This window comes from Bufo bufo, chromosome 2, assembly GCF_905171765.1.
Source record: "Bufo bufo chromosome 2, aBufBuf1.1, whole genome shotgun sequence".
NCBI classification, from domain to species: Eukaryota; Metazoa; Chordata; class Amphibia; order Anura; family Bufonidae; genus Bufo; species Bufo bufo.
Window position 1 is genome coordinate 251,383,167 of NC_053390.1, and position 14,103 is coordinate 251,397,269.

At 43.5% G+C, this 14,103-nt stretch overlaps 1 protein-coding gene across 1 annotated transcript in view; it reads left to right on the forward strand.

Annotated features, from left to right (window-relative positions):
• The window catches only part of DGCR2 (DiGeorge syndrome critical region gene 2), an 82,595-nt gene that overhangs the window by 12,130 nt on the left and 56,362 nt on the right, over positions 1-14,103 (forward strand). The window contains exon 2 of the mRNA XM_040416372.1: positions 1,664-1,696. Coding sequence (XP_040272306.1) covers positions 1,664-1,696 — 33 coding nt within the window. The remainder of the gene's footprint in view (positions 1-1,663; positions 1,697-14,103) is intronic.

The following is a 14,103-nucleotide window of genomic DNA, read 5'->3' on the forward strand; positions in this document are numbered from 1 at the left end:
TCCGTATGTGTTCCGTTTTTTTTGCTCACCCATTGACTTGAATGGAGCCACGGAACGTGATTTGCGGGCAATAATAGGACATGTTCTATCTTTGAACGGAAAAACTGAAATACGGAAACGGAATGCATACGGAGTACATTCCGTTTTTTTTGCGGAACCATTGAAATGAATGGTACCGTATACGGAACACAAAAAAACAGCCCGTACACTCGCAAAAAAAAACTATTGTGTGAACTAGGCCTTAGGCTACTTTCACACTGGCGTTTTGAATTCCGTTTGTGAGATCCGTTTTAGGGCTCTCACAAACGGTTCAAAACGGATCAGTTCATCCCCAATGCATTCTGAATGGATAAGGATCCGCTCAGAATGCATCAGTTTGACTCCGTTCCGCCTCCATTCTGCTCTGGATGCGGACACCTTTGGTGTCCACCTGACAATGCGGAGCCAAACAGATCCGTCCTGACTTACAATGTAAGTCAATGGGGACGGATCCGTTTTCACTGACACAATATGGTGCAGTTGAAAATGGATCCGTCCCCCATTGACTTTCAATGTAAGTCAGGACGGATCCGTTAAAAAAAAAAAGAATAATGCAAACGGATCCGTTCTGAACGGATACAAGCGTTTGCATTATAGGTGCGGATCCGTCTCTGCAGATACCAGACGGATCCGCACCTAACGCCGGTGTGAAAGAAGCCTAATCCTAAGGCTGGGTTCAGACCTGAGCATATTTGATTTGCACGTTTAACGCGCGTTTGTGTCGCACGTTTTTGTCCATAGTCAACGCGCGTATTATGCGCGTTTGTGTGATTAACAGCAGTGTCCTATGGCTGCAAACGCGCGACAAAACGCCCCAAAGAAGCTCAAGAACTTGTTTGAGCGTAGGGCGTTTTTCAGCGCGTTCAAACGCGCTGTAAAACGCTCAAGTGAGAACCAGGGCCATAGGGAAGCATTGGTTTTCATGTGTTGAACGTTTTACAGCGCGTTTGAACGCGCTTTAAAACGCTCAAGTGTGAACCCAGCCTAAAGGCCAGGGAAGGATGACTGTGGTTCTGGGGAAAGCGGGTTGTCGCTTATATTCCGCTAGAAGACCTCATTTACATGTCTTAGGAACAATATGCAGAGTATAATGAAAGTGCTGTGGATTTTAAGATCTACATCATTGTCACAGAGTCTGCAGCTGAGGTTTCGCTTTGGTTTTCTGCTGCAGATTTTCCCAATCAATCCATGGCGGATTTGTGGCGTATGAATGTCCATATTCATTCGCCACAAAACCGCCATAGGCAAATCCGCTATGGATTGATTGGGAAAATCTGCAGCAGAAAACCAAAGCGAAACCTCAGCCGCAGACTCTGTGGCAATGATGTCAATGTAGATCTTAAAATCCACAGCATGGCATGTATGTTCTGTTTGACTGAGTTAACATGTTATTGTCACAATTGTCATCTTATTTTTGCTCCGTCATCATATTTGTGTAGCTGGCGATTACCTCTCTTGCCGATAAAATACTGCAAATGAACAAGTTCGTAGGCATTTTGTTTTGCCGAACGCTTGATATAGCTTTACGTACAGTTTTTTTATTTTATTTATTCTTTTGCCTTATTCTCTGATTTCAATTGGATCATACCTTTTTGGTAAGTGTTTTTTAAATTTTAAATTTCAGGTCCTCAAGTAGTTCTCGCAAGACTGCAATCAGGTGAGCATGCTTTTAGTGTTGGTAGTGAGTAGATGGATAGTGCTTTTATTTTAGTCAATAGCTAACGGTCTCAAATGAAATGAAATCATTTACCAATCGCTGGCCGCCCAGTGCATTTGCAATTTCTCTAAAATAGGCTAAAACATTTTCACATCTAAACTATAGTATTTCTCTTCTCCAGCAATACAATAGATCTGTAGATTGAAAAACTTGTACTGGATGACATTTGAAAAATATCTATTTCTAAAGTGTCCCTTTTAAAGGGAATCTGTCACTACTTTTCTGGACTATTATCTGCAGTAATACATGAGTAGCGCTGCACAGAAGGAGCTCAAATCATTATTTTTATTTATTTTTCCTGCTGCCTCCTGTTCCCCCATTGTCGGCACGCAAAACAGCACTAAAATACACAGTCCAGACTGCTGTGCCATGCTGAATCAGCACAATGACCAATTCACACTATGCTGTATGTACTCACCACTCATGATCAAATCTGTCCACCATCAAAATATGTGCAACTTTGAGCAATATAGTAAATGCTGTAGATGAGTAGAGATAATACAACTCACTCGTTATCTGGTACAATCATACCTTCTTCTTTATCCGTCATACACACATTTTTCATTTTAAATCACTGGGCTTTGAACCTAGGTTACAGCCTTATCATATTGAGAAAAGTGGTTTTCTATACTAAGACATATTGCTGGTTTCTTTGTAGTCATATATTGTGCCTGTGAATAAACCAGTAATATGTATTACCTTTCTAAGTATAGAAAACCTATAGCCTCCACATGGTAAGGCTAAAAGCAGCGCTGCAAGGATTCAGCCCCACCACCTGGTGCTCCAGTATGCTAATTAAAAAAGAATATTTCTGCATCTGTTTAGCATTCAGACAAAAGAAAGGTATTGTTTTAATCAGCGTTTAATAGGGTTGATCATGCTGACATAGACTATTGAAATGCTGACCGTGGACAAATTGGGCAGTAGAAAAATAAAAAATAGCTGGACTACTTATCTGGGGTACTACTACTACAGCAGATTTCATAAAAATTTTGGTATTCAGAGAGAATTTTTTTTTTTAGACTTACCATTTTATTTTATTTTTTAAATGTTGGCAGTAATCTCATAGAGATAAAAGTTCTTAATGGGAGAGCCAAGTAATCCCGGTGATTCTGCTGCTTAGGAACATGTTTATCTACAAGCTAATCCCATTAGTGTAGTTGGTAAAGGACTGGAATGACAGAATGTTCTCTTTGCTGGCAGATAAATATGCCCAAAGAGGAGCAGTGCAGTGATGGGTATAATGTGAGAAGTTCTGCTAACTGGGATGGCATAGCTGAGGTGTGGTCTCCACCCATCCCTGGTCTCATCGATTGTCTGACTAAAAATGTTAAATGAGACTCTCTGCAGCTGAAAACTCCTCAAGTGTGATCAGAAATTATCCTTGCAGAGTCACATGTGGACATGTCAGATTTTAAGTCGTCCAGCTTTGCGCAAGAAATTAAAGGGCATCTGTCAGCAGTCTTCTGCTGCCCTAACAGTTCCAGCGCATGCCAATGAGTCCTGATATCAATGAGCTCACGGCTTTCCCCGCCCATCTGACTCCTCATTATGCACAGTAGCTGTTCAATACAAGATTTTGGCAAAATGGCTGGATCAATTAAAGGAAATCTGTCGTCCTGATTTTGGACTATTATCTACAGTAATACATGAGTATATGGAGTCCGGATCACTTATTTTTATCTTCCTTCGCTGTCAGCGCTCAGCCACGTTGAAATACATTGACAGGACTGCTGCGCATGCACATGAGTCCTCTCTATTATGTTAGAACAGCACAGCAGTCCTGACTGTATATTTCAACGCAGGTTTGAGTGCTGACAGTGGGGAATCGAGGGCAGTAGGAAAAAAAAATACTGATCTGCACTCCTTTTCTGCAGTACTACTCATTTATTACTGTAGATAATAGTCCAAAATCGGGGTGACTGGTGCTCTTCAAAGGGAGTCTCACCTACTCTGAGCATTTTAGACTGCTCAGATCGCGTTCTAAAGCGTTTGCCCCCAACTAAAATAGTACCTCTCGTGTCTGTCCCACGTAGAGAACCTGAAAAAGTACTTTAGAAAGTTATGCAAATTAGCAGTCGCAAATGCCCAGAGGTGGAGTTACGGCCGCAAGTGCCTAGGCCCCTCGGCTATGTGCCCAGATAACCTCCCCCCTTGCAGTCCTCTGGCCCGGCCTCCTCTCCTACTTTGTCCTCCTCCTCTGGCTTGGAGATCTTGCGCAAGCGCCAGCCACCGCCGGGCTGGTGCATGCACACTGCTCTGCCCACTATGGGCAGATGCACTGATCTTAACAGTGCGCAGGCTGGCGGTGACCGGCGCCAGAGGAGGAGGAAGAAGTAGGAGAGGAGGGTGGGCCAGAGGACTGCAAGGGGAGTGGTTATCTGGGCAGTTGCGACTGCTAATTTGTATAACTTTTATAAAGTACTTTTTCAGGATCTCTACGAGGGACAGAAACGAGAGAGGTACTAATTTAATGGTGGGCAAACGTTCTAGAACGCTAAGTGTAGATGACAGACTCCCTTTAAAGAAAGTGACCCAGCATTTTGCTAAGGAGACCGGTCACTAGTTTGTTGCCCTCAGGGTCCATTCACAGGTCCGCAATTCTGTTCCGCATTTTGCGGAACTGAATTGCGGACCCATTCATTTCTATGGGGCCGCACGATGTGCTGCCCGGATCCGGAAACGCGAACCTGCAATTCTGTTCCCCAAAAAAATAGAACATTTCCTATTCTTGTCCGCAATTGCAGACAAGATTAGGCATTTTCTATTAAGTGCCGGCGATGTGCGGTCCGCACATTGCCGGTTGCCGTGTTTTGCGGATCCGCAAAACACACACTGACGTCTGAATGGACCCTTAGGCTTATTGCACACGACCGTATGGCTTTTTTTTTTGTGTTTGAGGTCTGTTTTTCACGGAACCGTTGTTTCTGTTCCGTTTTTCCGTATACAGTAATTACATAGAAAAAATTGGTCTGGGCATGAAACTTTCAATAGATGGTTCTGGAAAAACGGAACGGATACGGATGCATTTCCGTATGTGTTCTGTTTTTTTTCTTGCGGGCAATAATAGGACATGTTCTATCTTTCAACGGAACGAAAAACAGAAATACGGAGTACATTCCGTTTTTTTTTGCGGAACCATTGAAATGAATGGTTCCGTATACGGAACGCAAAATAACGGCCCGTAAATGGGAAAAAGACAAAACGTCGTGGGCATGAGACGTTAGTGACAGAGTCCCTTTAATTACCGGTAAATCCACTACAGATTCTGGTATTATAGTTTACCTTAGGGCTCATGCACCTAGCGAGGAGCAATATGGAGTCTGGCATGCAGGTTTACAGAGCAATGTAAACAAAGAGGATGCAGCCTCTTACAGGAGCACCATCAGTCCTTCTAACAGCTGATCCGTGGGGGTGCCGAGAGTCAGAACTACACTGGTCTGATATTGATAGCTTATAGCATGGGCCAGTTATATTGTAAACCTGGAAAACCCCCCTTTTTTATTACTTTTACTAGCAGTCCTTTCTACTATTAGAAGACACCAGAAAGGAACAGGTATGATTTTGTTTTCAGTGTCCCGTCTTGTAAACTTTTGGATGGATGGAATTAGGGATCGACCAATTATCGGTTTTACCGATATTATCGGCCGATATTCAGTATTTTGACCGGTATCGGCATCTATTTTGCTGATATTCCGATAACGTATGGGGAACACAGATCGCAGTGCTGTCAGCGCTCTCCGTGTTCCCTCAGCAGCACAGGGGAGAAGGAAGCAGTGTCTCCCTCCCCCCTGTGATGCTGGGGCCGCCAATGAGAGGAAGGAGGACAAGAGGAGGGGAGGGGCTGTGGTCGCTGCGCCACCAATGAAGAGAAATCTCTCATTAATTCATATAGAGGAGGCGGGAGCTGGCTGCAGAATCACATAGCCGGCTCCCGACCTCTATGAGCAGTAGCTGCGATCTGCGGTAGTTAACCCCTATGTGAATCTGCAGCCAGCGCCCGCCTCCTGTATATGAATTAATGAGAGATTTCTCTTCATTGGTGGCGCAGTGCGTCCCTCCCCAAGCCCCCAAGTATTAATCATTGGTGGCCACAAGTATTAATCATTGGTGGCGCAGTGCGCCACCCACCCCCAACCCCATCCCAGTATTAAAAACATTGGTGGCGCAGTGCGCCCCCTACGCCCCCCCCCCTGTATTAATCATTGGTGGCAGTGGCCACAGGATCCCCTCTCCCCTCCTCCTCCGATCAGAGCCCCAGCAGTGTAATCCTGGGGCTCCGATCGGTTACCATGGCAGCCAGGACTCTATTGAAGCCCTGGCTGCGATGATAAGCTCCATGCTGCTGTGTGCACAAAGCACAGAGCAGCAGGGACAGTGCGAGCTCCTATTCACCCTGATAGAGATCTATCAGGGTGAATAGGACAAGGGTTCTAGTCCCTAAGGGGGCTAAAAGTTTGTAAAAAAAAACAAAAAAAAAACACCAAAATGTTAAGTATAAATGAAAGAAAGATTTAAAAAAAAATAAAAATAAATACACGTTAACAATAAACATTAATTTTCAGCAGATGTGTAGTAATTTTTTTTCCCTAGATGGAATCATTAGCACCAATGACTAGCCTCAGTGGTAACATATACATGAGTGCAAGTGACCACACTAGGGATGAGCGAATCAACTCCGGATGCTTATCCGAAGTCGCTTTGCATAAAACTTGTTTTGAATACTGTACGGCACAAGCGCTCAATACAGTATTAGAATGTATTGGCTCCGATGAGCCAAAGTTATTACTTTGCGAAGTCTCACGAGACTTCGGGTAAAAGCTTCATAAATAAATTTGTGCTGCAAAAAAACCTGGTTACCGAACTTGGGTTCTGTTCCAAGGTACCACCTGTAATAACTTTGGCTCATCGGAGCCAATACATTCTAATACTGTACGGAGCGCTCGCTCCGTACAGTATTCAAATGTAGTTTTTTGTGAATAGACTTCGGATGAAGCTTTCCAAGTCTATTTGCTCATCGCTACACCACACCTGCCCAGAAGTTTACAGGACAGGGCCAAAAAGCCGCTAGTGAAGATTACCGTAAAAAATCTGGAAAACCTCTTTAACCCCTTTAGTACTGAGCCACTTTTCACCTTAAGGCCCCTTTCACACGGGCGAGATTTCCGCAGCAGGTGCAATGCGTGAGGTGAACGCATTGCACCCGCACTGAATCCGGACCCATTCATTTCTATGGGGCTGTGCACATGAGCGGTGATTTTCACTCATCACTTGTGCATTGCGTGTAAATCGCAGCATGCTCCTCTTTGTGCGTTTTTCACGTAACGCAGGCCCCATAAAAATGAATGGGGTTGCGTGAAAATCGCAAGCATCCGCAAGGAAGTGCGCATGCGGTGCGATTTTTTTCACGCACGGTTGCTAGGTGATGATCGGGATGGGGACCCGATCATTATTATTTTCCCTTATAGCATGGTTATAAGGGAAAAATAATAGCATTCTGAATACAGAATGCATAGTACAATAGCGCTGGAGGGGTTAAATAATTTAACTCGCCTCATCCACTTGTTCGCGCAGCCGGCATCTCTTCTGTCTTGTTCTGTGAGGAACAGGACCATGGTGATGGATCATGTGACGGACCATGTGATAAACGTAGTGACGTCATCAAAGGTCCTTTTCCTCACAGATGAAGACAGAAGAGATGCCGGCTGCGCGAACAAGTGGATTAAGGTGAGTTAAATTTTATATTATTTTTTTAACCCCTCCAGCCCTACTGTACTATGCATTCTGTATTCAGAATGCTATTATTTTCCCTTATAACCATGATATAAGGGAAAATAATACAATCTACACAACCTTGAACCCAAACCTGAACTTCTGTGAAAAAGTTCGGGTCTGGGTACCACAGTCAGTTTTTTATCACGCGCGTGCAAAACGCATTGCACCCGCGCGATAAAAACGGAACGCAATCGCAATCGGGTTTGCCGCAACGCATCCGGACCTTATCCGGACACGCTCGTGTGAACTCCCTTAGAATTAATTTCTTTAAAAGACTAGGGGTCAAAAAACTCACTACACCCATAGATGAATACGTTAAGGGGTCTAGTTTTCAAAATGGAGTCACATTTGGGGGGTTCTGTTATTCTGACACTTATAAGCCTCTGCAAACTTGGCTTGTTGCAGGAATAAATATGTACGTCAAAAATTTTAAATTTGTTAAAATGGTAAGTCTCCTAAATAAAAAAGTAAAAGTTTTTGGTAAGTGCAGCCAAAATAAAGTAAAGATGTGGAAATATATTTCTGATAAAAATATTGAGTAGTATTTATGTATGTATGTGAAATATTGCAGTTGAAAATAGCAAAATATGCCAATTTCTAAAAATTTTCATAGTTTTTAAAGTTTTTTAATAAAGATACGCCTATTTTATCGGTAAAATGTTACCACCTAAGTAAAGTACAATATGTGACGAGAAAACAATGTCAGAATTACTTTGATGTGCAAAACCTTTACGAAGTTATTCTCTGCTAAAGTGACACATTTTCCGAAATTTGGCTTGGTCATTAAGGCCCAAACAGGCTTGGTCACTAAGGGGTTAAAGTATGGAATTATACGAGAAAGCTATTAGAGGTTACTGCTGCACTAGATTTTACGCCACTTTGGGGAAATGTTCACTTGGGTGAACTTTGGAATATGTCACAAGATACGTTTTGGATAACTTCAGGTATTAATTATATCTCGCAACTTTTTAGTAATGGGGTTATTTGTACATTCGAAGAGATTTCTCACTTAGAAGGTACACGTAAAATTTATTGGTTTCGATATAGACAATTACATTCTGCCTATACTTTTCACAGGTCAGTCTTCATTATTTAAAGCAGAAAATAATAGTCTAAGGCCCCTTTCACACGGGCGAGTATTCCGCGCGGATGCGATGCGTGAGGTGAACGCATTGCACCCGCACTGAATACCGACCCATTCATTTCTATGGGGCTGTTCAGATGAGCGGTGATTTTCACGCATCACTTATGCGTTGCGTGAAAATCGCAGCATGCTCTATATTCTGCGTTTTTCACGCAACACAGGCCCCATAGAAGTGAATGGGGTTGCGTGAAAATCGCAAGCAAGTGCGGATGCGGTGCGATTTTCACGCACGGTTGCTATGAGACGATCGGGATGGAGACCCGATCATTATTATTTTCCCTTATAACATGGTTATAAGGGAAAATAATAGCATTCTGAATACAAAATGCATAGAAACCTAGCGCTGGAGGGGTTAAAAAAAATAAAATAAAAATTTAACTCCCCTTAGTCCACTTGATCGCGTAGCCGGCATCTCCTTCTGTCTCCTTTGTTGAATAGGACCTGTGGTGAGCATTAAGTACAGTTACGGGACCTTTGATGACGTCACTCCGGTCATCACATGGTACGTCACATGATCTTTTACCATGGTGATGGATCATGTGATGACCGGAGTGACGTCATCAAAGGTCCTTTACCCAGGTCCTGAAGAAAGAATACAGAAGGAGATGCCGGGCTGCGCTATCAAGTGGACTAAGGTGAGTTAAATTATTTTTATTTATTTTTTAACCCCTCCAGCACTATTTTACTTTGCGGAATGCTATTATTTTCCCTTATAACCATGTTATAAGGGGAAATAATACAATCTACAGAACACCGATCCCAAGCCCGAACTTCAGTGAAGAAGTTCGGGTTTGGGTACCAAACATGCGTGATTTTTCTCACGCGAGTGCAAAACGCATTACAATGTTTTGCACTCGCGCAGAAAAATCGCGGGTGTTCCCGCAACGCACCCGCACATTTTCCCGCAACGCCCGTGTGAAACCAGCCTAATAGAAACCTTGACTAAGGAACAGGATGGGAAGATGCATCTTTGCTGGTATTGCAGACATGTTCAGGTATTGTGGCAGGATGTATATGGCAATGTCAAAAATAAGACTGGGGTACAATTGCCTTTTTAAAGGGGTTGTCCGGGTTCAGAGCTGGAGCCGGACATACCCATAATTTCACCCTGGCAGCCCCCCTGATGTTAGCCCACCCATCAGTGCCGGTGACGTCACTGGGCTCACTGCTGGGCGGTACGTCACCGGAACTCCAGAAAATGCTTTTGTCCTGCGCGATTTAACACAGGGCAAAGGAGAGCATCGGAGCATGAACTACTCCAATGCTCAAGTCAGAGGGCTGCCTGGGTAAAAATAGAGGTTTGTCCGGGTTTAGCTCTAATGCCCAATTTGCCATGTTGGGGCAATAGAGAGAGATCAAGGATCAGCTCATAAGTTCAAACTTATATCTCTGGTTTTTATGCTGGTTAGGCTACATGCACACAACGTTTTTTGCGGACCTCAAACAGCGGATCTGTAAAAAACGGAAGCCGCCCGTGTGCCTTCCGCAATTTGCGGAACGGGCGGCCTATTGTAGACATGCCTATTCTTGTCCGCAAAACGGACAAGATTAGGACATGCTATATTTTTTTTGCGGGGCCACGGAACGGAGCAACGGATGCCGACAGCACTTGGAGTGCTGTCCGCATCTTTTGCGGCCCCATTGAAGTGAATGGGTCCGCACCCGAGCCGCAAAAACTGCAGCTCGCATGTGGATCCGAAAAACGGTCGTGTGCATGAGGCCTTAGAGTGATTATAGCTCGTGGGTGGATGGCTAGAGCTGCTCCTGATATAAATAACTGGCTTCGCTTGGTTAATAAAGTGAAGGCATATGAAAAGATTAGATATACATGTTCTTCTCAAAAAATTAGCATATTGTGATAAAGTTCATTATTTTCTGTAATGTACTGATAAACATTAGACTTTCATATATTTTAGATTCATTACACACAACTGAAGTAGTTCAAGCCTTTTCTTGTTTTAATATTGATGATTTTGGCATACAGCTCGTGAAAACCCAAAATTCCTATCTCAAAAAATTAGCATATCATGAAAAGGTTCTCTAAACGCGCTATTAACCTAATCATCTGAATCAACTAATTAACTCTAAACACCTGCAAAAGATTCCTGAGGCTTTTAAAAACTTCCAGCCTGGTTCATTACTCAAAACCGCAATCATGGGTAAGACTGCCGACCTGACTGCTGTCCAGAAGGCCATCATTGACACCCTCAAGCAAGAGGGTAAGACACAGAAAGAAATTTCTGAACGAATAGGCTGTTCCCAGAGTGCTGTATCAAGGCACCTCAGTGGGAAGTCTGTGGGAAGTAAAAAGTGTGGCAGAAAACGCTGCACAACGAGAAGAGGTGACCGGACCCTGAGGAAGATTGTGGAGAAGGACCAATTCCAGACCTTGGGGGACCTGCGGAAGCAGTGGACTGAGTCTGGAGTAGAAACATCCAGAGCCACCGTGTACAGGCGTGTGCAGGAAATGGGCTACAGGTGCCGCATTCCCCAGGTCAAGCCACTTTTGAACCAGAAACAGCGGCAGAAGTGCCTGACCTGGGCTACAGAGAAGCAGCACTGGACTATTGCTCAGTGGTCCAAAGTACTTTTTTCAGATGAAAGCAAATTTTGCATGTCTTTCGGAAATCAAGGTGCCAGAGTCTGGAGGAAGACTGGGGAGAGGGAAATGCCAAAATGCCTGAAGTCCAGTGTCAAGTACCCACAGTCAGTGATGGTCTGGGGTGCCATGTCAGCTGCTGGTGTTGGTCCACTGTGTTTTATCAAGGGCAGGGTCAATGCAGCTAGCTATCAGGAGATTTTGGAGCACTTTATGCTTCCATCTGCTGAAAAGCTTTATGGAGATGAAGATTTCATTTTTCAGCACGACCTGGCACCTGCTCACAGTGCCAAAACCACTGGCAAATGGTTTACTGACCATGGTATTACTGTGCTCAATTGGCCTGCCAACTCTCCTGACCTGAACCCCATAGAGAATCTGTGGGATATTGGGAAGAGAAAGTTGAGAGACGCAAGACCCAACACTCTGGATGAGCTTAAGGCCGCTATCGAAGCATCCTGGGCCTCCATAACACCTCAGCAGTGCCACAGGCTGATTGCCTCCATGCCACGCCGCATTGAAGCAGTCATTTCTGCAAAAGGATTACCGACCAAGTATTGAGTGCATAACTGAACTTAATTATTTGAAGGTTGACTTTTTTTGTATTAAAAACACTTTTTTATTTTATTGGTCGGATGAAATATGCAAATTTTTTGGAGATAGGAATTTTGGGTTTTCATGAGCTGTATGCCAAAATCATCTTTTTTATTAAAACAAGAAAAGGCTTGAACTACTTCAGTTGTGTGTAATGAATCTAAAATATATGAAAGTCTAATGTTTATCAGTACATTACAGAAAATAATGAACTTTATCACAATATGCTAATTTTTTTTAGAAGAACCTGTACTTCCCAAAATAAGCCAGAAGTATGGCCCAAATTATGGGCTTTATGGTATATAGTTGTAGTGCTTTTTTTTTTTTTTTTTTTTTTTTTTTTTTTTTTGTACCTTTCCTCTCCTTGCTCCACCAGGGGGACCATGGGGTTTGTATGTATGTAGTTTTATTTGGTAGCCCTGTGAGATGGTGTATTTTTTTTTTTAAACCATAAATAAAGTGAAGAAAGGTGAAAAAAAAAAAAAATAGAATATGTCCTATTCTTGTCCGCATTACAGACAAGGATAGGACTGTTCTATTATGGGCTGGATGTTCTGTTGCACAAAATGTGGAATGCATGCGGCCGATATCCGTGTTTCATGGACTCACAATTTGCAGACCGGCCGTATGCATGAGCCCTAAAGGGAAGCAACAGGAGAAACGTAGTGTTATATGTAGGGCATGGAGGGAACAGTCTTTTTCACCGAGTGGTTCTTCATTGTGAGTCAGAGGCGGGGTGCTCTATGATGTACATGTTCACACAGGGAGCTTTTTCTATTTGTATTGCTTGCATTTAGGTAGCTTTTGATGTGGTCATGTGTAATAGCGGTGTAGTACAGAGTAAATCTTTTTTTGTCCATTTTGAGTCTGACATTGAACAGCTTTTTGAGTTGCTTTTTGGTCAGCAACAAAATAATTTTTTTCCCTTAGCTTGGCTATTTGAACGCCATCCAAGAACTGGCCGTTCACTTGTTCTACACGTTCATCATCAGATCTGAGTGATTTATAAATGACATCCTTATATTTGATATCACATGATGCCTGCTCCCTGTACAAAATGTATTTTATGTCTTATAATAACCAGTCTCCTAAACTTTTCATTGAACCTCCCCACCCAGTGACTTTGTGTATACAGTGAGGAACAGAAGTATTTGAACACCCTGTGATTTTGCAAGTTCTCCCACTTACGAATCATGGAGGGGTCTGAAATTCACATTGTAGGTACATTCCCACTCTGAGAGACAGAATAAAAATAAAAAAATTTAGGAAATCACATTGTATGATTTTTAAAGAATGTATTTGTCTTGGTTTGCACACACTTCAACAGGGATTTTGTCCCACTCCTCCACACAGATCTCCTCTAGATCTGTCAGGTTTCGGGGCTGTCGCTGAGCAACACAGAGTTTCAGCTCCCTCCGAAGATGTTCTATTGGATTTAGGTCTGGAGACTCCAGAACCTTGATATGCTTCTTACGGAGCCACTCCTTGGTTATCCTGGCTGTGTGCTTCGGGTCATTGTCATGTTGGAAGACCCAGCCACGACCCATCTTCAATGCTCTGACTGAGGGAAGGAGGTTGTTACTTAAAATCTCACAATAAATGGCCCCCATCATTCTCTCCTTAATACAGTGAAGTCGTCCTGTCCCCTTCACAGAAAAGCACCCCCGAAGCATGATGTTACCACCCCCCATGCTTCACAGTAGGGATGGTGTTCTTGGGATGCAACTCATCCTTTTTTCCCCTCCAAACACGACGAGTGAAGTTGAGACTAAAAAGTTCTACTTTGGTCTCATCTGACAACATGACTTTCTCCCATGCCTCCTCTGGATCATCTAGATCAGGGATGCTCAACCTGCGGCCCTCCAGATGTTGTAAAACTACAACTCCCACCATGCCCTTCTGTAGGCTGATAGCTGTAGGCTGTCTGGGAATGATGGGAGTTGTAGTTTTACAACAGCTGGAGGGAGCAGGTTGAGCATGCCTGATCTAGATGGTCATTAGCAAACTTCAGACGGGCCTGGACATGTGATGACTTGAGTAGGCGAACCTTCTGTGCAATGCATGATTTGAAACCATGACAGCGTAGTGTTCTACCGACAGTGACCTTTGAAACTGTCGTCCCAGCTCTCTTCATGTCATTGACCAGCTCCTCCCTTGGTGTTCTGGGCTGATTCCTCACCTTTCTTATCATCAGTGATACTCCACGAGGTGAAATCTTGCATGGAGCCCCAGTCC